Here is a 27,873-nt window from a genome sequence, read left to right on the forward strand (position 1 = left end):
CGCTGTAACAGCGCCATGTTTCTTTAAGTCACTACAGAACTACGTTTTTTTCTTAGTCTTGTCTATCAATATCAATAAATTTTTGCCTTTGCTAGATCCCTCAGGAGACTTTGTTGGTTGAACGTTTGCATATAGTTAACTGACTGCACAGTCTGGTCTGCCCATAAAATGTTCAGTAGATAAATCTACTTACAACCTTGTCGCTTTGAAATGAAAACTCGACATCAAAAACGTCAAATATTAACGTTGTATTGTTGCTGTTATACTTTGTCACTGCGAAGTGGGTAAAGTTGGCTTAGACAGGGTTTAGGTACTTATTGTGATAATTGTTTTAAATTTGAAGTCACTATTATGATAAGACAGGACTAAATTGTTTGCATAACTTTCAAAGGTAGGAAGGATACCTACTGTAACAAAAAAATAGAAGACGTCCAGTTATGTGTAACATATATATTTTTCATTTTTTTTGTAAATTACTTATTACAAGCACATCTCTGAATAGCACGTCTAATGTAAACTTACTAGCGTCACAGTTAACATAACTGCGGCACATTTATCGAGGCACGGTTCTAGCATAGGGGCTGTCCATAAATTACGTCATCGATTTTTGACGATTTTGGACCCCCCCCCCCTATAATCATCCAAAAATCATGCTTCAAATGACCCCATTTCCTCCTTCATGCTACCGTCATCCGATGGCCAGACCCCCCCCCCCTAATTTGAAATGACGTAATTTATGAATAGCCCCATACCTACTACTATAGCTACACTACAAACACATATAACGTCTATATCACTTACAAGATTGTAAAACTACTGCTAGCACTGATACATAAATATAGTTAACAGCGTTCAAAGTTCAAAAATATGGACTAGTAGGCATATATAAAATAAGTACCTACTTCAAATTTGTATACCTCCAAAAATAACGTCATCACAATTTGTATTTCTATAACCATAAAGTTGTAAAATTGTAGCTACCATTTAACTACCTACAATTATAGCCAGTCAATCTAATGAGACTCTGTACCTAACAGTCAATTTGACATTGCAAATGTGATAAGCTCGTGTTCAGGGTGCGTAGCCAACGTGCAATCGTTAACGCTCCGTAGCTAACGAAACGCAACTGTCACTGCCGCACTAGTGGGGAAGAGTGATAGAGAGAGATGACTACGATTTGCTACGGAGCGTTAACGATTGGCACGTTGGCTACGCGCCCAAGTTAATAAAGTAGGTAACGATATACATTCTATTCTAAGCTTCGAGCAACACCGGCTTCCAACATGTCGGAAGGGAGGAGCCCAAGCAATAGCTTATCGTACCTACAAATCATTCTGCCATTTTTTGCGGGGGGAAACGTGCATACAGTTGCACTTTTCACTCAGTACATCTGTAATGACGACACAAATACATAGAAAATGACACACGTCAAAGACAAATCTTGCAAACCTCGATCGCTTTTTCTGTACGGATGAGTAACTACACGCATCGCCATAGGTATAGTTGTACCGGTGGTTCGGCAGAGGGGAAATGTACCTACGAATGCCGTCTCCCTTCCCGGTGTTGCTCGAAGATTCTAAGTATACCTACTTTGCGAGTACCGTCAACTGGGGTAATTCGGAACACGTCTCTATCAGACAGCATTATTTTGCTATGAACTGTGAATGTAGATAGTCGAAAGATTGACAATTGTAGTTCTAGATTTAAAGATAGAAAACTTGCTGCATTCAAATAATTTGGCAGTATTTCCTTTGTTTCCCTTTACCCCTTATCGTTTTGTCCCTTGTTACCCCCATTTGATTATATCCTTAGGTAAGGGTAAGTATACTAAATACATAAAGTAATATTATTATAATTTATATGGTTAATTGCGCTAACCAAGCGTTTTCCTTCTAAGGAAGGTCAATTACAAACAAATCAATCTTACATAAAATGAGAATTCTAAAACGTCTTACAATTATTTTGTTAAGATTACAACTGATAGCCTAAGGCACTTGAATGTTCATAATATGATTCCCACTTATCGTTTTAACCTTCGACCCGCTCATGTAATCCGTCGTCACCGAGCGGACAAAACACCCTGTAAGTACCTGAGGCGACTAATAATAATACAACGGTAAATACTTGTGTGCAACTAGGAACTCTGGTGCATCCCGCATCTCGCGGGCATGGCACTGCTGGTATCTACCAACCGCCGCGGTACTAGCTGCCGTTCGACGTTGTTCTTTCGCACTTGTACATGATAATCCAAGAGTGAAAGAATGACATTATATCCTCGGTCGTCCGTTGGTACCGCGGCAACTATAGGCGAAGCTCGTGAGTTGCAGCGCTAGCTGTCAGTGCGGACAGTGGGGCGGCTCGGGGCCCGGTGCTAGTTGCCGCCGTAGTCGCGCAGCTCGCGGTTGCCCAGCGGCAGCGTCGGTCTGAAGTTGTGGAGTAACTCCATGGATTCTTCTCCGCACGACGCCTCACCGCACCGTAATTTCCGCATCAGAGCCAACTGAAACCAAACAAACATTCTCTTTAATAATTCCGTCAAACACGAGAGAAAAGTCTTAGGAAGTTTTAGCTTAGATCTTTAGGATGAGATATATCGGAGCGGCTGAGGTACTCAGAAATATCTGAACACAAACTTAAACGCCCTGACAACAGGGATATTTGTGAACACATTAGCCGCTCCGATATATCTGATGGTGATTGTTCCTAAATGCAAAAATCTTAAAAGTTATCGTACCTACATACGCTTATTGATGGTTGATATTAAATTTACATAGTTGAGCGTGTTGTCAAAACAGATTTGCAGGCTTGGAAGAATTTAAAACGTCACATTTACGTGTTATGTGATAAGAGCCTACCTATTACGAGACACTTATCTTAACGATTTCGAAAGTAAAGATTGTAGGCCGTGAACATCGGTAGGTAAACAGGTAAACAAACACACGGGAACCGGTAGGCGCCGCAAGCGGCTCGACTGCTGACTGAATGTATCCAAGGAACTGGTTTGACATAACTAAACACTACCGTTTAATGTAAAAGTTGATTTTCCAACTGGAGCATTTATAGCATCTAATAAAGTGCGCAATGAAATACGTAATTGCGTGTAGTCTTCATTACTCTACATACAATCCCTGTATTTTTTTTTAATTCGAAAATAATATTACCTATCCCAGAAACTAACTTGAGTACCGTAAAATCACGTAACTTTAGTCCACAGCTTACAACTGTTATGGACCAGATTCAAGTTCCAGTAAAATATGTGTGAGTACCTAGGTGTTTTTAAAATTATGTTGAGTATATAATATAGAAAGAGCATTAGTGTATCTATTATCTAAGCTCCAAAATAAATGTAACGAGTACATATCATAAAGGCTCGTTAAAAACTGGAGATAGACATAGTTGTACTTAAGGACTATATAGTTTACCTGCTTTTACGGTAGTTGTGAATAAATAGACTGGTTGTGCTCATGATCGATCAGCAGTTCATTTAATTAATAAATAATTAAAGGTACTTAATAAATAATTAAAGGTACTTAGGTATACACCTACTTTTCTACTTAAAGAAAATGTGTAACATGACATGTTCACGGATTATGATGATGCTAGTTACCTACATAGTATAGGAAATTAGGAATGTCTATATTTGTGCCAAGAGGTAAAATACTTATACTGTTCTATGTCGCGTAACTAAGTCCATGCTCAATTATTTATAATGACCGTACGTGATCTCGATAGTACCTGTTTCTGTCATAGCTACTTATATAATTCTAAAAATTATATGTTTAAAGTCACATCAAGTATATGTAATTTAAATTTATAAGTAGATACTAAAAAAGAACTACTGTTTCTTTAGGATTTGTAGACCTTCGATGGACCACAAACATTAGAGAGCAAAGAAAGTGCTTTTTTATCGTTTGTTTGTGGAGTCTGTGCGGAAAGAGAAGACAGACCTCTCTTGTTTTGATACTGCTTTGGCCTCCCAGACCCAATAAAAGGCGACCAGTTGTCGCAGTGTATGGTGAAAAGCAGGAATTGTGCGGAGCAGTCCAAGGTTTTATATTTATTTAACAAGGTATACCTAATTCGATTATTGACAGTTGATTGATCGTGATCGCGAGGGGCTATAGAAAGAAAATTATAGGTTTAGGTACCTGTTCAGCGGAGACCTCAACGGGCTCCTTAAACAGGATCCAGGTGACGCACTCGGTGCACGGCGGCGTGGTCAGCGAGCCGGGGTACGTCCAGTAGGCGGCGCGCGCCGGCAGCAGCTGCGCCGGGTCCAGCGGGTCCGACATCGTCACCTTGTCGCCCTTGTGTCGGATGAAGGGGAGGAGGCGCACCACCTTGTCTAGTTCCGAGTGCTTTCTGCCGACCTGCAGAGGATTACGTGTTACGTTAGGTAAAAGTGGAATTAACTGCTAAGAGTGGGTATACGCCTTTTAAGCTGACTTACTACGCACCAACTGATGTTTTTGACCTGTTTGACCAAGTTTGTACACGAAGATTTATATTTGTCGATAAACTTGTTTTTTTCTGCATCGAGCCGTACTCAATAGGATAATCAACCATTTCCAATTCCAAGCTCCTAAGATTATGAAACTGTTCGGCTTACCTTACCCAATAGTGATAAATAGTATGAATATCAAGCAGGGACGTTTGAGTTTAGAGATTTTCTTAAGCAAGTGTATGGTCTTAAATGCTATTTTATTTGGTGATAGTCAGTCAGTTGAGAGTTGAGACGGGTTTTTGAAGTCGTGGGTGAAACTTAGACGAGAAAGCACCAGAAAATGGTGAAGATAAATCGCTATTGGTGCAACAGGTTTTTCACATATTTTTTATTATAACTGCATGTCCGACCAATTTATTTAAGTACTTTCGCCTACATAAGCCTTTGTATTCACAATTTTCACCTGGGACCCTACAGATAGTGATGTAAATAAATAGAAACCGGATAAATCCAGTATTGTGACTATCGATCATGATCATGACGTGTACTTACTTATTTCAAAGAAGACTCGGTTGACGAAAAAGCCTCAAACAAGTATTTTGATAGACACGTGGAGTGTGGGGAGGGTGGGTAAGTATAATCGTACAACCGATATGAGTTGAGTTATACGTTTTCACGTAAATTTTATGCATGTGTTCATCTCTTCATATTTATTTATGGACACTTATTCATACACACGTACGTATTGTGATGCAAATCTTATTCAGATATGTAATTCCTTTGTATTCAGATTTCGACCCAGAGCCGCCGGAGTTTGTTATTCATTATTGGGTATTATTATAACGTAAAGGAGAGTATTATTGACATCATACCGACGCAGCAATCCCAAGTGATAAGATACAGTTTCTTAGATAGACTTTGATCTTGTATTCTAGCAGGAAACTGCACAGAACGAATAAAAACTGACCTAGGGTATGCAGAGCCTGCTCATCGTAGGGTTCAGTAGTTGCCCGTTTTTCACAAAACAACAAGTAACGATTGCTATCGGAAACTGGTGGTATCGGAGGCCTTCGGCTTTTTTTTGGTAGGTCGTAAGTAAATAATTCTACAAAGTGTAAATATGCCCTTCTAACTAATTAGGTACGACCAAAGACATATGTAACTTCGTATAAGACGAATAAAGTCTAAGGAAAAAACGTGCCTCGGAATTCAAGTAAGTCATTCTCGAATAGATGCCGCACACACCTTTAGCCTATCCTCGGCTAGATGGCGTGACGACACCGTTTCATATTTAACAATTTTAACACATAGATATCAGTGAATGAACATGGATCAAAATGATATAAAAATAATAAAATCATTTATCCTTATATATACATTTTTTGATAACTTTATAAGTTTTAATTTTGAGTTTTAGTCGTGTGTCGATAGATGGCAGTAAATTTACAGTGACTACAAAATTTACAATGACAGGACCCCTCTATACTATCTATTCTTTTTGGTACGACCAAATCGATATCATGTGATTCAGGTCTAAGTTCGAATTAGGCTCTAGTCTAGGCAATACATCTCATTATCTAATACTTTTAAACAGAGCAATTCTTGTTTATTTATGTATATATATATATATATATATATTTCGGGGATCTCGGAAACAGCTCTAGCGAGTTCTATAAAATTTGCTAATAAAGCTAATAAATTGCTTGCGATAAATCGATCTAGCTACATAGGTCTTATCTCTGGGAAAACGCGCATTTTTGAGTTTTTATATGTTTTTCGAGGAAAGCTCGGTCTCCCAGATATTACGTTTAAAGTGGGTACCTACTTAGGTAGATGTGCCAATTATTAAAAGGCCATACGACCTAATTCTATGTAAGTATGCGTTAGTCACTCTCAGGTAGTAAATAACGAAGTTGCGTGTCACTATAAAAGGATTGAGCGTCACCTGAGAGGCTTCAGCGCCGTACGAGTATCTAATCTACCTATTTACGTTTTTCTCTTCATTTGCACAACGCTAAAGGCTTAGTTCTCGACTAGATGGAAGCCTGTTGTTTAACAAGATCAATGTCACATAATAATGCGTATGAAGATTTTCTAACATAGTATATAGTGTATACATAGGGCACAACGCAACGTTATTTCTCCCATGCCTGATGGAACTGATGTAGTAGTAAGAGTACTGTACTGGTTAACTATACCTCTGCCTTACAGAAGACCGAACCATATTACTTAATCATAAAGGGTGCACCGATGCAAGCGCGTATATTATATGATCGGATACTATACCATACATATATATATTAGCCTTTTCATCCTGAATTGTGGTAGTTTGTGATTTTATTTTTGCATCAGAGTATGTCCCTCAATTCAGTGTGTCTCTTGGCAAAAGCCTCCTCTAGCTGCTTCCACTGTACTCTATCGCGGGCCACTCTCCTCCAGTTGGGTCCCGCAGCAAGTTTTAGCTCATCCTCCCATCTTTTGAGTTGTTTTCCCCTATTCCTCTTAGCGTTTCTGGGGTACCAGTCTGTTATAATTTTGCTCCACTTCTCTCGATTTTCCCTCATCATGTGTCCAGTCCACCTCCACTTTTGCTGATCGATTCTGGTTAGGATGTCTGGGACTTTTGTTTTGGCTCTTATTCATTCACTTCTGACTCTGTCTCTTTTACTTATTCCTGTCATACTTCGTTCCAAGGCCCTTTGACATGATTGCAATTTATTTCTCTGGTGCTTTGTAAGTGCCCATGTTTCACACCCATATGTAATACAAGGTAGAATGCAGGTGTTGAATACTTTCCTTTTTATGGAGATACTTATTTATTTTATTCTTTCGATTTCATCACCTCTTTCAATGACCAATATTTTCTCCATCCACTTGCTACTCTTAGGTTGATTTCTTTGTTTGTCTGGTCCTTAGATGAAATGAGTTGTCCTAGGTATGAGTATTCATTGACATATTCCAGTGGTTGTTCGCCTGCTTTTATTTGTACGTGGGCCGAATTTGTTAATAGTTTTGTTTTTGTTGTGTTCATTGTCAGGCCCACTTTGGCGCTTTCATCACTTAATGTTTGTATCATAAGCTCCGGGTTACTTGGATTTTCTTCGAACAGAACGATGTTATCAGCGAATCTGAGGTGGTTTAATCTTTTTCCATCTATGTTTAGTCCACCAATCTAGATTTCGGAAAATGTTCTCCAGTACTGAACAGAACAGCTTAGGTGACAGTGGGTCACCTTGCCGGACTCCTGTTTTTACTTGGATCTCCGGGCCCACCATTTCCAGTTGAATTATTGCTGTACTTTTTGTTTTGATGATGTTTATGTATGGACTTGGAATTCCTTGAGTTTCCAGACTCTCCCAAATAGCTTCATGACTTATTATGGTGTCGAACGCTTTGTTATAGTCGATGACGGCCATATAGAGTGTTTTGTTGTATTCATTGTACTTTTGCATTATCTGCTTCACTGTATGAATGTGGTCAATCGTAGAGAAGTTCCTCCTGAAGCCGGCTTGTTCCACAGGTTGTTGTTCATCTAGTTTTTGGCTTAGTCTTTCTAGGGTGATTTTTGAGAATGTTTTGTAGATGTTGGACATAAGGCTTATAGGCCTGTAATTTCCTATGTCCTCCTTTGGACCTTTCTTGTGTAACAGGATAATATGTGATGTTCTCCATTGTTCTGGTATCCATTGATTTGTCATAATCAAGTTGAACATTCTGGTTAGGAAAGGGACTAGTTCTTCAACAGCTGCTTTTAGTATTTCATTACTGATTTTGTCAGGACCAGATGCTTTCTCTGTTTTTAGACTTCTGATTGCCTTCTCCACTTCTTTTTGAAGTATTTAAGGTTCTGGCTCTGGATTTACTTGCTCGGAAGGATTGCAGTTGGTGATGTGGTTGGATTTTTGAGGTGTAGTGTGATCTGAGTATAATTCTTCATAGAACTGAGTAGCTGTTTCTATTATATCCTCTCTTTTTGATATTGTATTTTTACCTTATTCAAGAAATCAACAAGGAATGGATACCGTACATATAGGTGCTTGCAATTAGTGTAAAAATAAATCTACAGTTACGATTTATTTGCAATAGAGCACATAGTCCAACGACGCGCAATGGTGAAAGTTTTGAACGGAAGCGGCGCGCCGCGCGCCATACTCTGAGTAGTTAGTTGCTCTCTTCTCTTTCTAAACTGTACTCATTATTTAAAAAGTACGAGTAAGGTATTAAAAATGCGTAAAGATAATTCTGAAGAATGAGTAATTTTAATGTAAACAATACGATAACGCGTCTTATGTAATATTAAAACGGAGAGTGCGCGAATGATCAAGTGTTAGTGCTACTCGCTATGGCTATAGCTGAATAAAAGAATTTAATTTATTATAAGTAGAATTCAATTTTTTATCAACAAACAGCTAAAATGAAATCGATAGAACTAACCGCTGCACGGACATTTTTACGGGATATAAGTGTAGGTACAGTACATGTGTAGAATTGTAGATATAACGGAAATTTCAATCAACGCAGCGTTCGGTTCGCGTAATGTGACCAATCAACGACTTACGTAGTAGGTGTAGGTGGGAAAAATTCATATATTATTACTGTACCCAACCATTCATGTACTTTAACATATTTGTAATAAATATTCAACTCTTCAAATACAAAAACTGGTAATTCGATAGGCACGCCAAATCGCTCAAATCAAATTACTGGACAAATAAAAACGCCGCCGAATTTTATCATCCGTGTCGTTGCGGATCGTGATTATTGTGGCCTCGAGAGATATTTAATATAATAAGTATATCTAGTCCTCATCGTATCGTAGCCCGGTTGCATCCTAAAGAAGCCCGGGAGATTTTATCTCATCTCAATAAGTATTAGGTACTTAGGTAAAGATCCGTCCCGACAGTAATATATTCAAATAACATGAATAAAGCTGAAGAAGCTTATACATACTTATTTTCTTATACCTAATTATATATTCTAAAAATTTTGGTGTAGGTTTTTAACCATAACAACATGAAAGAAATCCATCAAAATTTCTCTATTCACCTTACGATTTCTATTATTAACCCCGTTTTATGGATTCAGCATTCTGATAGTTGTATTTCATTGTAGTCAACTTTGGTTGCTTCAATTCAAAATTAAGTACTACACACCTTTGATTACTTTCATAATGTATACCTACCTATCGCGCTCTATCCTAATGCACATGCAGTTAACTGAGTGGTAAAGGGTGTAGCAGGATAGCCTTTGAAAAATTGCCCCCAGCGCTTTTGGTTAGAAACTATAACCAAACGATGCCTTTTAAGAAGATAATACTTTGCACAAAGTTTCAACCCCCTCCGACCCCCTGGGGGTCCACAATACCCGATAAACCCCAAAATTATTTTATTTTGTTTCTCCAAATCTATGAGACGGATGTATTCCCAATTTTGCTCAAATATTATTGGAACTAAAGGCCATTGTTGGAAAAAATTACAGCTCTCTATCTCATACCGTTGTAAAAATGCCGCCTGCGTTACATAGTAAAAGTAGGTACTAAATGGTACATTTCCATTTATTTCACAGTGTTCCACCCTTGCTAAGCGGATGAATTTTGGATATGACGTAGATAAGACGTTAGTACATATAAAAAAAAATGGTTAATGTGCCAAAACTGGAAGTCATTATACAGGGTGTTACAAATTTATTTTGTTGTTTTTTTTACAACGGAATGAGATAGAGAGCTGTAATTTTTTTCCAACAATGGCCTTTAGTTCCAATAATATTTGAGCAAAATTGGGGATCCGTCCGTTTCATAGATTTGGAGGAAAAAAATAAAATAATTTTGGGGTTTATCGGGTATTGTGGACCCCCAGGGGGTCGGAGGGGGTTGAAACTTCGTACAGAGTATCTTCTTAAAAGGCATCGTTTGGTTATAGTTTCGAACCAAAAGCGCTGGGGGCAATTTTTTAAAGGCTATCCTGCTACACCCTTTTGCCAGGCAGTACCATTTAAGAAAGAAATCCAATATTTACCATCAAGAGCACGCCAAGCACAGCGAGCCCGTCAGCCTGTCCAGCGGCCTCGGTGAAGCTGTTGTACTTGGTGGTGTTCCAGTGCACGAGATGCAGCTCGCCGGAGAAGGAACGGCCGTCCACCGTGTGCTCCGAACCCACGCCGTTTTTTGCGCCCCAGTGGCAATGCCACTGTTCCAGCTTGTAAACGTCATTTCCGAGCGGGCCGCCGCGGAGTTCTGGAATAGAGATAGTTACCTATAATCAGCATCTACCAAAAAAAAGTTTCTTTCGTGATTCGCTATAGTAACAAATAACTAATTTGTTTTCGAAATCATATCGGTGACATTCATCAGACCTTAGACAATTTTATCTTACCATTATTTATATAAGTAGCTTCGCAATGTAGTTAATTGCATGTAGGTACCTACCTTGCAATGCTGACAGCTTGAAAAGGTTGGAATGACTAATTGGAATATTAACTGTAAGAAATAATCGCAGTTTGTTACCTAGGTACATTGATTAATGAACTTTATTTGTTCAAATGTTAGGTACCTACTCGTCTTTCGAAAGTATAACGATACCTGGAGTACCTGGGCAATTAGATCATTCGCAGGCAGAGCCGTAGAACTTATATTTGATCAGTCAGAGCGACCATCCGGCAAGTAGCTACGTAGGTAATCAGGTAAGTCACCATTTCTGCGGCTTTGGGGACGGCGCGATGGAAATGCAAATTACCTGCGTTTAATGCACCTGACTTATTTACAATTCAAAGTACAACAGTACGAAACCATTATGATAAGTACCTACTTAGGCTTTGAAGATCAGGATTCACAATAACAAACGCAAGAAACTATTTTACCTACTGTACGATCGAATTGAGCAAAACTACCTAAATATTTACAAACATTTAAAAATACCACGTTTTAATAGTTTGTACCTATTTGTGTTTTACGCGCGTGTGTAAGATCTTCTTTGTATGATTAAATCTAAATATAGATGTTGGTTAAAACAACCGGCCAAGTGCGAGTCGGACTCGCGCACGAAGGGTTCCGTACCATAAAAAACCGGCAAAAAAAAAGCATATGTTGTATGGGAGCCCCACTTAAATATTTATTATATTCTGTTTTTAGTATTTGTTGTTATAGCGGCAACAGAAATACATCATCTGTGAAAATTTCAACTGTCTTCATGAGATACAGCCTGGTGACAGACAGACGGACAGACAGACTGACAGTGGAGTCTTAGTATAAATAGAGTCTTATTTTTACCCTTTGAGTACGAAACCCTAAAAAAGGATTCTTAGAACTTCATTAGTAGGCAAACTAAACTTGAAAATGTGCTAATGTCAACTAAGTGAGGAAGTGAGTAGTATGGATATTGTTGAAATAACTGTACATCACCAAGTACTATCATTCCAACCTATTGGAATGCAGAGATAATTAATAGGTACTGGGAAAACTTAATCACAGATACTTCGTTCCATCCTAATGAAAAGCAAGTAAGTAAATAAAGTAAACTATACATTCTGTCGTTCTCTGTTCTCTACAAAAAAGGGTTTTCATGATGGACTCTACACAAATGACAAATTTCCATAAGCGACATGGAAAATAGTCTGCACACTAAGATCCCTCATGCAATCTGAACATGATAACGTAACGTGTGACGCTCAGTGTTGGTCTCTTACCAGAATCAAATCCATTCTCATCCACCCTCCAGCAGTACCCCGGATTGAGGACGGAGCGCGTATGGTTGACGGAGTACCGCCATGCCAGAGGCGGGGCGCTGCCACCGCTGCTGGCCAGCGAGGTGTCGATGTCCACGGGGCTCTGCCGCGCGCCCCGCGCCTCCGGGAACTTCTCTGTCCACGTCGAGGGCCCTGGGGACAGGATGCAACACTTAGATCAATATCACCGTGTGAAACGGGATGGGCGCAGGCGCAGGAGCCCCCATCATTGAGATATGATATGACTCCCCTAGCGAGACACGCTTTCGGAGTTTGTCACATTTAATTATGTATGAGTTGATAATAGATACAGTATATAAGCTGTTTTGTTTGGCCTTCGTAGTTTTGAAGTTATCTAAAGGCTAAATTTCGGATTGATAGATTTTAGATGTTCCTTCGGGTGTAAGTAAGTATGTAAATACTTATAACACTATCAGATTATTAGCATAAGATCAGTAAAAATTCGATGTAGGTACCTAGTTTAATTCGTACCTGATTCAGTAGTTTACAGAGGTACATGCACAAGCGCATATTATATACGAGTGGAGAGATGAAATGTTCTGAGTAGGTGAAGGATAAAGTACGTGAAAGGTAAATGCGATCAGCCATTAGCAATTTTATCGATTTATTGCAAACTACATTAAAATATTTGTATCCACTTAACTGATGTTTGTGCTTTAACTACTTTTAACTGTAGCAGTAATGCAAATACAGGTGGTTCATAAAATTAGTCCAACAAAGAACATATTTTTTTTTTGTTATTGTAAGTAAGTAAAATGGAATGGTTATTAAAATGTTCCAAATATTTTAGTAAGTAGGTAGGTACATCCGTTTCCGCTGCAGACGAAAAAAAATCTCGGTAGCTCAGTTGGTATTTAATAGCGGGCAGGTATATTGTAGTTACGAGTTCGACTCTAGCCCGAGACAGGGAATTTTTAAACTTGAGAAAATAAATGTTTTTGATCTATTGTACCTATACGTTTTTGGAGTACCTACATATTTATGACTTTTATGAGAAACTTTTTGTGCTTCTGATGTTGATTTAAAAGTTTTTAGGTTACCTATCCAACTATGAATTAATTAAATGTGACACTAACACATTAATTAAGATTTAATAACGATTATGTAAGTAAAGTATCATTAAAAATTTTAAGAGATCGCAAGGATAGAGTCGGAGTAGCTTGAAAATCTAAGAATAGCTCTTTGCTAATGAACTCTACTTAAATGTGGGCAGGTTAAGTAAGGAAAATGTTGCATGATTTGACTTGGTTTGGACACTTTGGACTCGGAAGCCGAATGGCAAATCGCGTGTGAAGGCCTCTGTCGCCAAACTGTGACCGTTTTCACTCGAGTGGCTGCCGGCGGCGTGACACTGACGTGGCATGCGTCCGCGCCTTATCTTATCGGCGCCCGCGGCGTGGAGAGATGAGACAGCGAGGAGAAACATTTTTAGAATGATAACTCTTAAATTACAACTTCCTGATTACCAACAATTTAGGCCCAAACAATTTTTATTCACGTCAAAACAGAGCGGAAATGTGAACAAATAAATAGAGCGTCAAAACCATACCTAAACTCAAGAGAATGCAGTTATTTCTCATAAAAATAAGGAATCGTAAAATAAGGCCATTATTCGTTTTATTTTCATTGGTCTGGATTGTTCGCCAGATGGTGGCCACTCGCCAGTTGGTAGAGCAAGAAGATTAAAGTGAAGCTCGGTGTAATGGAGGTACAAATGACGCTTTTACTAAAAGCACGAAATGTTAGATGCTCTATTAAAATGCTATTCTTGAACTTTATTCGCAACATGATATAGAATCTAGACACGTTATTGTTTGCCGAACAAACACTGAAAAACAAAATCGTTGGCCTTCATAATTGCTGGAAAAGTCGTCAACCAGTCGTCAACAAGAAAAATGTGATTACGGCTCTACATTTTTAACTAACGGTTTTCTACGAATAACAAACTGTTTTTCTACTCTAAGTAGGAACTTAACATTGATATCTTTTAACCAACGGTTTAAGTCACATTACCGTGTTACAAAACAATCCAATTAAAGTTAATTTAGTTGGTACTAAGTGTATTTTAAATAGGTAACTTTCATTACAGATTCCTCGATCAATACTGGAATGTATGTCCACGAAAATCTATTCTGCAATCAGCATAATAATGCAAAGCTATCTATTAGTAACTGAATGGGTATAATTATATTAATTATAGTAGGCCCTTATTTCCATCGCTTAATCTTATCGTGAAAAACTAAATCCCCCTCAGAGAACTCCAAAAGTGTTTTTTTATGGATGCTATTCCACACGGTGTCCATGACATTGAGACAATTTTCAATGAATCAGCAGGTAGCGAATATTTTTTCAAGACTACGCACTTGTATTACTGAATCCTTATCATTATGTCAAATTAACCATTTTGAACTACATTAAATAGCGCCTTATTACTGTTCCAGGGGCAAAAACAAGGACAACAGGACCAATCTAATATATTTATCATTTATTAAAAGTAGTGACATGTACGTTTGCAAATAGGTTTGGAGTACTTACCCACCTACTTACATGTAATGATGTGCTGATTTTAAGGCGATAAAAAAGAACACACGCCATTAACTCTCTGTTTATCTAAATATAAGTCGACCGCTGACAATCGGGAAAATAGCAGAAGTGTGAATTATTGGTTTGAACTTCGTCATAAATCTTTTGATGGACATTAACGTCACACTTATCATCAATGACCGCGACTACCTATTTAGCAGAGAAAACATTAGACGCTGGATCGATTCTGATTTAGCAATTCAATGAATTGTGGGTGTTGATGAAAATATATGCGGTAATTTATCAATTCAGGTCACTTTGGTACCGGATGTTCGCAATACAAAGTGCAGAAGCTAAAAACAGTATTGAACCAATATTGCCATGCTTGTTGGGAACCAGTAATTCAGTCAATTGAAGGTTCAGTGCACTGTAACTACGCCAACCAGTTAACTGGCGCTCTGGACCGACCTGCTATATAACCCACACGTGGGCACTCTATTCAAATCATACTCGAACTAGTTTATCATCCATTGACTACAAATTGATGTAGGTAGTTCATTTGCAGTCGTGCACATGTTCAATTTGACAAATGTGTTGATTTTATTTGATCAAAAAATTATCCTTCCCGTTTATATTTGCAAGGCGAGCTGCGTTTATTTTTGGATTAAGTTCAATCGTGCTGCGTCCTTTATTTTTGGTTCCTACTTACATAGTTGTTGTTTATATTATACAAATGAGTTTATCCCCATTCGGATGTCATTGCTCTTCTGTATTTGTTTACTTTTAATATAATACAGAAAATATAATAATTTAATTTAATTATCCTACAATCACTGTAATATTTTATGGTGCAGTTACTGATATTAAGTAGTACGTAATTGATAAAGTACTAATAGCCACAGTAGTCAACAAGTAGCCTCTACAACGGACATAAGCCTTGCGGCTGCATTTCTGTGCGACCTCGGCCTTGCTTATTTCGCCCAGATTTTATTTACCTATTATACCTAGTGTTTCCTCCTCCTCGAATTTTATCCTCGAAAACAGCTTCAAGGCGCTGTTTTCCTTTTAGGGAACCCGTTTTTGCGTATCCATTTTAAAATCGCGTTTGTACAGCACAAACCTAAAAAAGCTGCGCTGATCTGTAAAAATTGCTTGCTTTTTCTGTCAAGAACTATTCCAGGCATACCTTTTTCAGACGAGTTCCTAGTTATTATAATAAACATCTCTCCGAAATAGATTGCTTTCAAAATTCGATGTCTAGTCTAAAAACCATAGTTAAACGTAAGTTGTTTTAGTACCTAAGTACTGATAGCAGTTTTTTCTATCTGGTATTAATATGCAGTAGTTAGGTATAATTGTACTTACACAGTTAACATAATTTATAATTTATGAACCTCCAGGTCTTTTTATTGTATCTTTTGTTGCAGTACATCTTTTGTATTGTATTTTGATATGTTTATATGACTGTTTGGTTTTCTCAATAAATTTAAAAAAAAAGACGGGCACTACTAAGTGGGGCCAGAAAATTGGTGCGCAAATGGCGTTTGTGCACATTTCGTAGGTCTGTGCGCATATGTTCGCTCGGCGTAAAATATGAATGGGCTTATCTTTACTTTTCAACTATTTGGCCAGGTTCATGTACAAATTTGAATATAGCACGGAATAATGGAATTATTCAATTAGTTTATTTGCCCTAAAATGATACGAGTATACTGAGAAAATTGTTCAATCGGCGTAGTGTTAATGCCTAATAAAGTCCCAAATTATATTATATTTCATTGAAAATTTTATGAATATTAAAGCTATATGAAATACGATTTGAAGTTAATGCTAGCTTAGGTACAAACATCGTTGACAGATTTGCTGTTGTTTGATTAGTTAAAGTAAATTGCGATTTTTAGGACTATTTGAATTTTACTATGATCTACAGCGGTAGCACGGTCGCATTTTTATCGCTTGTCATCATACCTGTCACGTTCTAACAAGTATGTAAGTGCGAAAGTGACGGGCATAGTGACAGGCGATAAAAATACGACCGTGCTACCGCCGCTAGGCACCTCTTTAAATACGCATGTTAATATTATTTATATTAATATAGTAAAGTTAATGTTCAAGTCTGCATTGAACGCGGGTACGCCGGCGCTGCGCTGTCGGGGGCGAGGTCGACTTCTCTACGAGTTCTACGACTTCTACGACACGCGACTGTGATCCTGCGCGAAAGAGTTGTTATTACCATATTACTACACTCTTATACCTATACCTATTCAACCTACCTATACCTATTCAACTATTGTCATTGTCATATTTATTTACACATTCGAAATGATTTCAATTTATACGCAACAAAATTAAGCATTTACTTTTCAACCTTTACTAATACCGGAAACATTTATAATTTTAATTGACTTCCTATTCGAAGTGGAGATATATTTATAACTGTGTTTTTCTCACTATTGTCATGCACTAGGTGTGTCGCTGAACAAAGCGGGTATGCAATTTTATAGTTAGTTAACAGTGTTGATGTTGATCACCGACCAGCAAGTAAGGTCGTCTCATGTAATCGCACCGTGAGGAAGCATTCTCGTAGAGCCCGGGTGCAGGCGGAGTCGCTCCTCACGTTAGAGATGTCATTACCGTGGCCAATAGACTACTCGACTTAATAACCCTTTATTATCTGCACGCAAACAATACGTAGGTAGCTAACCCTATTGACATCGAAACACTCGGCAATCTCTGCCTACTTAATATGCAAGATTACAGATGCATTCTTGACGTCATTTTTGTTTTACGTGGTAAGGCATGGTACCAATGCCCATCGTTGTTAAGCAAGTGGTGGCAATTGGAGGAGTTATCTAATAAAATAATTTTGCTTCGAAGAACCAAATAAATAATGCTCAAAATGGAGAGAAAGGCAATAGGCGGGGATACAGGCGAAAATTAGGTTCGAAAGCAGAGATCGGACACATTTTATTTATTCCAAAAAAGTTTGCGGTTCATTCTTATTAATTCTGAAATTTATTCTGTTTGAATTAAAAAAGTCAGTTTTTATCGATTTTTCATTAACAAAACAAACCTCCCTCATGTTCGAAGCCATCACATGCCGAAAGTTACATACGGAAGCGTATCTGGCCCTGACTAACCTTTGCATTCTTCGGTACCTATTTCCCGGCAGTCTAATTATTTCGAAACGCATGTAATCATCGACTTTAAAACAAATACAATTGATTGTCTAACAATGCCTAATACATTTCGGTCTCCTCCAGACGATCGAAATATGTATTACTTATTTATGTTATTCCATTGAACACAGTAAGGTACAGGCAGGGTACAGGCAGGCACTTAGGTAATGGCGTCTCACGCAGACAATAGATTGGATGTTTTATTAATATGAAGCTATGATTAGATAAGATGGATTAGAAGAGGCATGCTTTCTTTGTTAGCAAATAGTCACGAGTTTGGCTGAGCGGCGACTATTTAGGTAGGTATTTGTTTACCTAATGACTCCTACCTAGTAAATAATTGTACAGTTTAGCTGAAGTACTGGTACAGATTATCAGGGCTTGGTGGTATTATGCATTTATCTCGAACGTCAGACTTTTTATTTGTACAACGATAAATAGTAACATAATACGATCTGGGTACAGCTTCTTTAGTTGACTGTACGAAAAAATATTAAAAAATCCTCACTACAGATAGAGTACCTACCCGTTGTAAAATACTAACGCAAACTATAGTACTAAGCAGTGGGCTACGTATTTGATGAAAAACCGTGCCTAACTAATAAATAGCTAGGTACCATCCAATTTTTATTTACATTAACTTTACCAATGATTTGCGTTCGAGATGTTCAAATGTAATGTAAATTATAGAGGCAACAATAGAATAATTGCTTGGACAGCGGAAATACACGTTCTGCAACACTGAAACGATTGTTTTCAGCTTTATTCGTATATTCTTATCTCAATAACTATGAGGAGAACAACATTTCTTAAGAACAATATTAAAATAGTTATTTGTACAACAAGAGATCAAAGTTTGATATTTCTTCGAGTGCTTATTTTGAGTCCCGTGCAAGCGAAAGATTCTATAATAGATTCACGAGCGTAGCGAGTGCATCTAATTTAGAATCTTGAGCGTAGTAAGGGATTCAAAAGCGCACGAGATGTAAATAACTTTGATCTCGTGTAGTACACAAAATTTTTCACCCTAAGCAGTGAGAACATACCTAGAGGGACAGAGATAATAGAACCCAAGTATATCGAACTTGTATTAGACCCCGCATGTTGAAATGACTATAAAGGTCACTTGAATGTCATTTTGTCTCACTCAGTGAGCAAAATCGCATTTTGCTCACTGAGTGAGACACAATCAGTGAGCAAAATGCGATTTTGCTCACTGAGTGAGACAAAATGACTCAGTGAGCAAAATCGCATTTTGCTCACTGTTTTTAAGAAGCAAAGTACCCTTGTTCGAGCTGCTGAGGTGAAAAGGTTTTTTTTTTGCACAATTGTTTAAGAATATTATATAAGTAATTACGAGTAGCTTAATGTTATATGTTGTATGTTCAGATACTTTTAAGTTATAGGTAGGTACCTACATATATTTATTGAAGGTAAATATAATGATTTTTATTTGACCAATCTGCCGCCCCAACTTTCATTGTAGCACAGAACCAGACAGGTTGTTAGTGGATTAGGTTAGGCATTCAAAACGTGGACACAAATGTCACAAATAAACCGTGTGTGAGGGTGCGGAAATATTCCCGACTCTCCCAAGTAGTAGCACAGTCAATGATATGAGAATTTCATAATGCGATTCCGGCCGTCGGCGTAATTGCAATAAACGCCCGGTTATCGGCGTTGTAATAATTCCTCATTGACGTCTCTTGGCTAGATGAGACGATTGTTACGGAGCTGCCTCTATCATTTTGTTAATACATATACAATTTATCGACCCTATGACGAGCCCAATCAGTGATAATTACATTTCTTGCGAAGGTGTTATCATTGTGTGTGACTTACTTATGTAAAATACTTAGTTATTTAGAGTATGAAAAATATACACTGAGGTCGTGCAATGTCCAGTCAAAGAGGGTTTCCCCGATCGAGTTTTTCGTGGCGAGAGGTCATAATCCACCAATCATGTTTAACCATGTTTTTTTATTGGTGGATTTTGAGAGCAGCTGTCAAAAAGACCTCTCGTCACGGTCTTCTTGTGAAAATCTCGATCGCGGAAACCCTCAATGATAGGTACTTAATTGAAACTTAAATTAATATTTCTGTAATCTGTAAAAAAGCTCAGTATAGTCAGTAAGTCTTTGTAAATCATCAAATGATTATAATTTAGCCTAAGTACTACCTAAATGTATGAAGGTGGAAAGCAAAACCAAAACTATGACATCATCGTCTTTTAATATACTTACTTAAGTTTTTGTTAGCTACATAGTTGAATAGGTGTGTAGCGCTAACTTAAGTGTGGTTTTATTTATTTTACGCTTTATAATAACTTCATTCAAATTACTTCACGAATCTACACTAAAATGACAAATAATCAAGAACTCGTTATGAATGCTCATATGAAACAAAGTCACCGAATTTAAGTATTCAGTCGAATAATTACCACGTCTGACGATGGTCAACGAGCATATACCTACTGAAAAGACTTCTATAATTAGCTACGATTTAAGTTGACATGACGACGTTATTATTATAGTCTTTGGAAGAATTAAAATTAACATAAATTTCAAGGTTGACAATTGGTGTATTTTTCAGAAATCATTAGACACGCGTTCGACGTCTGCATAACTTGTATTATTTTATTTATCTTGTAAAACTGGAGTTATAGGCTGACGCGTACCTAAGTGCCCACTAGTAGGTACACTTTTTAATAGCTGCATTTAAGTAGGTATACGGGCGCGGATGCTTCAGAAACCAGCCAGTGGTCTAGGTTTCCTTCCTGTCTAAAATCTATGTGAATTGTAACTCATGACTACCGAATTGGAACTGTATTTGATTTTCCATTTGTTTTTAAATGTTAAATTGGTGGAAATGCTTACAACTTTTTAAATATACTCAAACTTCTAAATTGCCTATTAAATATATAATAATCTGTGCCTGCGTTGTGTTTGGATAATATTATTTTTTTTATTTCTTCGCAACTTATCAGTTGAGAAGAGAGGATGTTGATTTATAATGTTATCTTTTAATCTATAAGTAGTTCGTAGTAAAGATGTATGATGCATTTTATAATGCAATCAAACTCAACTAAATTCTTCAGCGGTGATGCACTTGGGTGATTAAACTTTCCCTGTCTGATGTTGATAAATTTTAGGAGACAAAGGGTTTCAAGTGTGCACTTATTGTTTATCTCATCGATCAGTGCCTAGAACTTTCTTATCTGTATTGAATATCTTAGCTTCGTATCAGAGCAGAGTGTTTTTAAGATTTGACTCAGGAAAACTATCTTAATGGGTAGATACGAGGTCCTTTTGCCAACTAATAGGCTTCAAATTGTAACCAAAATATTAACTGGCATTTGCATTCTCAATTTGAAATGTTTTTAATAGTGCCTTTAACAAGCACGCTGGCGGCGCGATTCGGGAAATGGATTAGAGATTCAATAGATATGAAATAGTAAAGATATGTGACGTTCCACGGAAAAAGGTACCTTATTGTGGCTGGCGCTTACGCTATTATTAACGCCGCTCCAATATTCAGCCGGGGCAATGGTACCTTTTGCCGTGAAACGTCACATATCTTTACTATTTCATATCTAGTGAATCTCTAATTCATTTCCTGAATCGCGCCGTGGTTCTACTCTTGGTTCTTGGTAGAGTAACTTCTTTGCATGCATGATAGGTTAGGTTAGGTTAGAAACGCTATCTGGCTCTATCACACTGATTTGGAAGAGTTATAGAGAGACAATAGCGTTTCGTTTTTTGCAATCGATTGTCATCTTGGCTACGCCCCCAGAAAGTATTTATTATAAAGAAATAATAAATTGTGAGAAAGTTTTATCACTTTACAGATATAATTTCATTTGTTTCTCCAATCACAGTATTAAAAACGAAATATAAAATCTTTATCATTTCTCTAAAACGTATCTCGCGAGATGATACGAGAAGTCACGTGACTATTTCCATTCATTATTTAAGTTTTAAATTGGCGTTTTCTATCCAGGCCAATCAAATTAGATTTTTTCCAGGAATTAATTCCCAGCAAGCTGGAAATCGTCTTAATACCATCATTTCCCAAGTAGCACAGATAGCTCTATAACTACTCACTTTTAGTTCTATCTAACGCTCTGTGCGTATTAAGACACTTATAAGAGCACACTCGTGGTCCTACAGCTGTATAATTGATCTCAGTGATATTTATATAGCTTAGGGCTGATTAAAAGCTGCATTACGGCTCTGAAAACTACCATTAATACGCAAAGAGTGATATAAAGGTATATTTGCTACGATCCTATACAGCTTTAAGGGTTATCAAATGCTTTAACCGTTATAAGGTCTGTTTAGTGGATAAAATTACGCCATGTTCTGTATAAGGAGGTAATTGTGGACTTTTATTACGTTGACTTATTAAGGGAGCACAAGTGAACTATTATGAAGCTAATAGACGTATAATGGAACACATGTGGCACATAATACAGCTTGTCACTTAACATGTTTACCGCTAAGCAGCTTTTATTACACTGACTTTTAAGGGAGCACGACTGAACTAATATGAAGCCAATAGACGTATAATGGAACACATGTGGCGCATAATACAGCTTATCGCTGAACGTGTTTACCGCTAAGCAGCTTTTATTACGCTGACTTTTTAAGGAAGCACTAATGAACTATTATGAAGCCAATAGACGTATAATGGAACTCACGTGGCGCATAATACAGCTTATCGCTGAACATGTTTAGCGCTAAGCAGCTTTTATTACGCTGACTTTTAAGGGAGCACGAGTGAACTAATATGAAGCCAATAGACGTATAAATGGAACACATGGGGCGCATAATACAGCTTATAGCTGAACATGTTTACCGCTAAGCAGCTTTTATTATTCTGACTTTTTGAGGAAGCACGAATGAACTATTATGAAGCCAATAGACGTATAATGGAACACATGGGGCGCATAATACAGCTTATCGCTGAACATGTTTACCGCTAAAGCAGCTTTTATTTCGCTGACTTATTATAAGGGAGAACGAGTGAACTATTATAAAACCAATAGACGTATAATCGAACACATGTGGCGCATAATACGGCTGAGCGCTGAACATGTTTACCGCTAAGCAGCCTATTATACTACCATTGGGACTGTCTGCATAGCGGCTGTTAAAACGTTCACAAGATGCCTTATAACTGTTTAGAGGTTCACTAGTGTATCGAAATAACGACTTGGACTTTATAGTGGTTCACTTAAGTATCTTTATCAGATATATAACAGTCGTATGCTGCATATAAGAATTTTAACGGTTCACGTTGCTTTTTAACATAGACCGCCATTTTATTGTATATAACCTACAAAATTGAAATTGCTTTTCCAACTTTTAAGGGTAACAATAAGGTTTTGTGCCCGAGTTCTTAACCTAAATCATTAATTTAGTACTTCCTATAACGTATTATTAACTTTTTATCACATAATTCTGTCCAAACCACTGAAACAGTTTTTACACATAGCTTATTTATATCATTAATTTAAATAAATACTGATTATTTTCGTGGCGCACTGAAATTTTCTTAGATAATGTATATATATAATGTCAATAAACTTGCATTCCCAAACATCTTTCTCGCATTAATATATAAAAGATCATGTACAAACATTTAACTAAACACTTTAACAAAATGACTTATGGTGTCGTTGCGCTTAACGTTTTTGCTTCAATATAAATATGTTCACCTCTGCGTTCGTCGTCACTATACTAAATATAATAGCTGATTTTTAAGGCAGAGGTGTAAAAGTATGTTATTAATTATCTTTTATTCAGCCCAACGTCAATCTTTCCCGGTATTAGGGCGCACATGTGACATATTAGCTGAATAAAGGGTAACTAGTGGTCTCTTACCCAGTCAATATACACCTCTTATAACTCCTGTTACCCCTTATAATTCCGTTAAATTGCTGCTACAACGCTCTTAAGTAGCTATGTGAACTTAAGGCTGCCTAATTTGTGCCCATTTAAGAGTTATAAAAGCTGAAAAGACGCTTATACAGCTCTTATGCAGCTTTTATACTCCAGCTTCAAGCGTATTCGTACTTCATTATGCGGCTGCTATACAGCTAATCTGTGCTACTTGGGTTGGTTCTAAATTAGCGTAAGTCGAGTTCGCTCCATTCCAGGAGTTGTGGAAAAAATTTTGCTCTTTTTCAGTTTTTTGCTTGTAGTTCAAAAACGGTACGTCCGACGGAAAATTTGCTCTAATCAAGAAAAATTGACTTCTGAGGATCCGAAAGATACCTTAATATGAGTTCGTAGTCAAAGATTGTAAGAAATGGCCGCCACTTTGAATTTCTTTTTTTTTGTAAAATCGTTACAAAAATCGATTTTTTTTACCAGTGTCTGATCTACAACAACCTTGCTGGTAGTATAATTGATATTGACGGTGGGTTTCTTCTACATCGAGTGGTTTTGTCAATCCAAAGTAAAATGTATCTCCCAAAGCCCCCAAAATTTATCCACACCTCCTGGGATGGAGCAAACTCGGATTATACGAATTTAGGACCTAATGAAGGTATTAAAATTATTTCTAGCTTGCTGGGAATTAATTCCTCAAAACGCTTTTTTGGATCTAATTTGATTGGCCTATCAACGATCTAGTGATCTTGGCAGTGCAGTGCAGAATGCCAATGGCAGGCGAGTGATTTGAGGTTTTATGAGGCTAAGTTCAAGCAAACCGTTACACGCTTTTTCAAAATATTATTATGTAGGTACAGAGTACAGTTCCTAGTTACAGCAATCGGGGCCTACCAAATCGTGCCCGCGCATAGTGTGAAAATATGAAGAATTAGCGGTACAAAAAGTGTTCGATGGAAGAAGTTTCGTTGGTAAGGCCGGCGTACCGGACTGATCTAGGCCAACGCTCGCCGCACGCAATCTCTACCACTTAATTTGGCACTACTTTTGCTGTGTTCGCAATTTACTAATCACTCAATTATAAAGTCGTATCGTGAGTATTATCGTTTCATAACACCCTTTACAATCATTAGGGATACAGCTATTAAATTTATTGTCATTAGAATGGTTTCTCATAGAGTGGCCGGAGACATGATAAATCAATCGAATGATTCATTTATCTTTTATAATAATCGAGAAAATTCACAAATATAGCAAATCGCTTTTTTTAACCTATGATCGGCAATCGAACGCAGAATCACAGTTATATATTAGCTTATTAGCAGTAACTTATTTATATGTCAGATTGCAATAAGAATTATCTTGATGATATTACAGGGTGTACATTTTATACGGGCGTATATTTTAATGACGATTAGTATCGGACCTAAGGAACCTATTTACATAACATTTCATTACGAAAGAGAATAGTTATTTGTACAACAAGAGATCAAAGTTTGATATTTCTTCGAGTGCTTATTTTGAGTCCCGTGCAAGCGAAAGATTCTATAATAGATTCACGAGCGTAGCGAGTGAATCTAATTTAGAATCTTGAGCGTAGTAAGGGATTCAAAAGCGCACGAGATGTAAATAACTTTGATCTCGTGTAGTACACAAAAATTTTCACCCTAAGCAGTGAGAACATACCTAGAGGGACAGAGATAATAGAACCCAAGTATATCGAACTTGTATTAGACCCCGCATGTTGAAATGACATTTGACTATAAAGGTAACTTGAATGTCATTTTGTCTCACTCAGTGAGCAAAATCGCATTTTGCTCACTGAGTGTGTCTCACTCAGTGAGCAAAATGCGATTTTGTTTTTAAGAAGCAAAGTACCCTTGTTCGAGCTGCTGAGGTGAAAATATTTTTTTTCATACAAAATAATTAAGCACCTAATGAAGTAAATGAGAAGGGCATTAGTGATATAATGCACTGGGTCCTGGTGCAGGTTCAAGTGTTTCCTCACAGAGATCGATGAGAGGGATGATAGAAATCATCAATAGCTTTTTGATGCACCTACGTATGTAGGTATTAGATATTTTTCTTATACAATAATGCTATCGAATTTTATGATCAGTGCACAAACCTACCTAGTAGGTTTCAGTTTCTGGATCATTTCTGAAAGTACAGTCACCGGCAATAATATGTTACTCTTCGAAGGCCGCAAAAATATGTGACACGCTCTTATGGCTCTACAAATAAGATCTTGTCAGATATTTTTGCGGCCTTCCGCGTTGTGTAACATATTATTGCAGGTGACTGTGCTATGCGTGTATTACATGTTGTTTTTAATATACACATTTATAGCATTTCTTTATTTCTAAAAGACAAGTACACAATAGCTTTACGTTGTAGCCTTGTGTGTTATGTTATGTAAATAAGCAGGTGTATCATAAACGGAACGAAATTGATAACTCATTCATAAACCGCAGAAACATGTCAGTTTTATGTTATTTAATTATTCATTTAAATATCTTTTAAAAGTGTGTCTTAATTAAATATAAAAGTATCAGCAGTTTACAGAAGTGCTTCAGACCCATAAGAAAATAAAAACTATAGGTAGGTACGTTTTGTTTATAAGGGTCACGTGCGGCGATGTAAACAAACCGGTTGCGAAAACCTGTTCATCCGTAAACACAGTCAAAACTCACCATTCTCGCCTGTGTATCCCCATTCCTGTTCTGCCATTTTCACTGTAGTCACTATATCGTACGTAAGTAAGTAAGGATATATGCACGTGCGGAGGTCGAAGTGCACTGAGCGTGGTCGGGTCGTGACTGCGCGCGGGCGGCGCGGGCCTCCGCTTTATACGAGGGAGCCGGCTGCAATGAGGTGCGGCGCTCGGTGTCGAGCCCGAGCCGGCACACGAGCACTCCCGCGGTGAAGCAGCGCGCGGGCGCGGGTGCTGCGTCACCGACTCACCGCCTCACCGCCGGCGCCGCCGCCGCGCCGCTTACCACTGCTCGCTGCGCCGGCGACGATGCCTCTCCGCCCCTCTACACGCTCTACACTGCTTTCTGATTACTGAAATATTTACAGTTTAATCGCAATTGTCACATGTCAATGTGATAAAAAGTATTTCCCTAGAAAAGGTCTGTTTATTTTATGTTAGTAGGTGATAAGAGAAAAACCGTTCAATACATATAATGCGTTTATTTTATAATTATGGTGATAAATATGTAATTTCAAGTGTTTTCATATTATCATTTGCGTGTTATTCATTATTGTTAATTGTATCATTATTATTGTAACTAGCTATAAACTTGAGTGTAAATACAGTCATACCGTAAAATGGGGTGGGTAGGGAAACAACAAAACTGAAATTCAAACCTCGATAACATTTTATTTTTACATATGAAAACTGAATGGTGTCTATAATAAGTGTTCCGGACGTTTGTATTTTAGTTTTTATTTTATTTTGGTTGTTCCATTTCATAACTTTGACGATAAAGAGGAAAACCCACCTCACCCCGTAGTGCCTCGTATTTGGGGTGAGAGGGGTTTTCATACAAAGGTGATTTTGGAAGATTGTTGGATCGATTTTTATTTATTATGCGTATTACTATAGCTCCATTTTAAATTGGAATACATTATTTTTGTAGCAGTAGCCTTAAAATCCCTTCTCACCCCCCTCTCAACCCTTCTCTCCCCATTCATAACCCAACTCACCACGCAAAACCTACTCAACCCGTTTTACGGTATTATATTTTATTTTATACCTATAGGTAATACAAGGCTGAATTACTGAGCTATTACAAATCTGAATAAGTAAATATATAATAAATATATTCAAATTATTAATATATTAAATCGTCACCAACCGCTATACCTCCCTCTACAAGGCACGCTGATATTTTTAGATTAGTAACAGGAAATAAAATTAACAGTGTTTTTAGTTAAATTATACCGTTCATTAAACAATAGCTCGATCAGTTAGATCGCTTTTTGCGCTCTACGAACAAACAAATTAACATTGACCTTCGTTGTACTTTGTAAAAACAAATTTACATTAAGTATCAGTGTAATTCAACCGGTAGCTATTTAGTCAGAT

At 37.5% G+C, this 27,873-nt stretch overlaps 1 protein-coding gene across 1 annotated transcript; it reads right to left on the reverse strand.

Moving 5' to 3' along the window:
- Positions 1–1,818: 1,818 nt before the first annotated feature.
- Positions 1,819–26,783, reverse strand: LOC134790050 (carbonic anhydrase 1). Its single transcript, XM_063760808.1, has 5 exons — positions 26,474–26,783; positions 12,125–12,316; positions 10,459–10,676; positions 4,149–4,370; positions 1,819–2,500 (listed from the first exon to the last, which is right to left on the reverse strand). The coding sequence occupies exons 1-5, from the start codon at positions 26,508–26,510 to the stop codon at positions 2,372–2,374; spliced, it is 798 nt and encodes a 265-aa protein (XP_063616878.1). The 5' UTR covers positions 26,511–26,783; the 3' UTR covers positions 1,819–2,371.
- Positions 26,784–27,873: the final 1,090 nt, after the last annotated feature.

This window comes from Cydia splendana, chromosome 4 (assembly GCF_910591565.1).
Source record: "Cydia splendana chromosome 4, ilCydSple1.2, whole genome shotgun sequence".
Taxonomy (NCBI): domain Eukaryota; kingdom Metazoa; phylum Arthropoda; class Insecta; order Lepidoptera; family Tortricidae; genus Cydia; species Cydia splendana.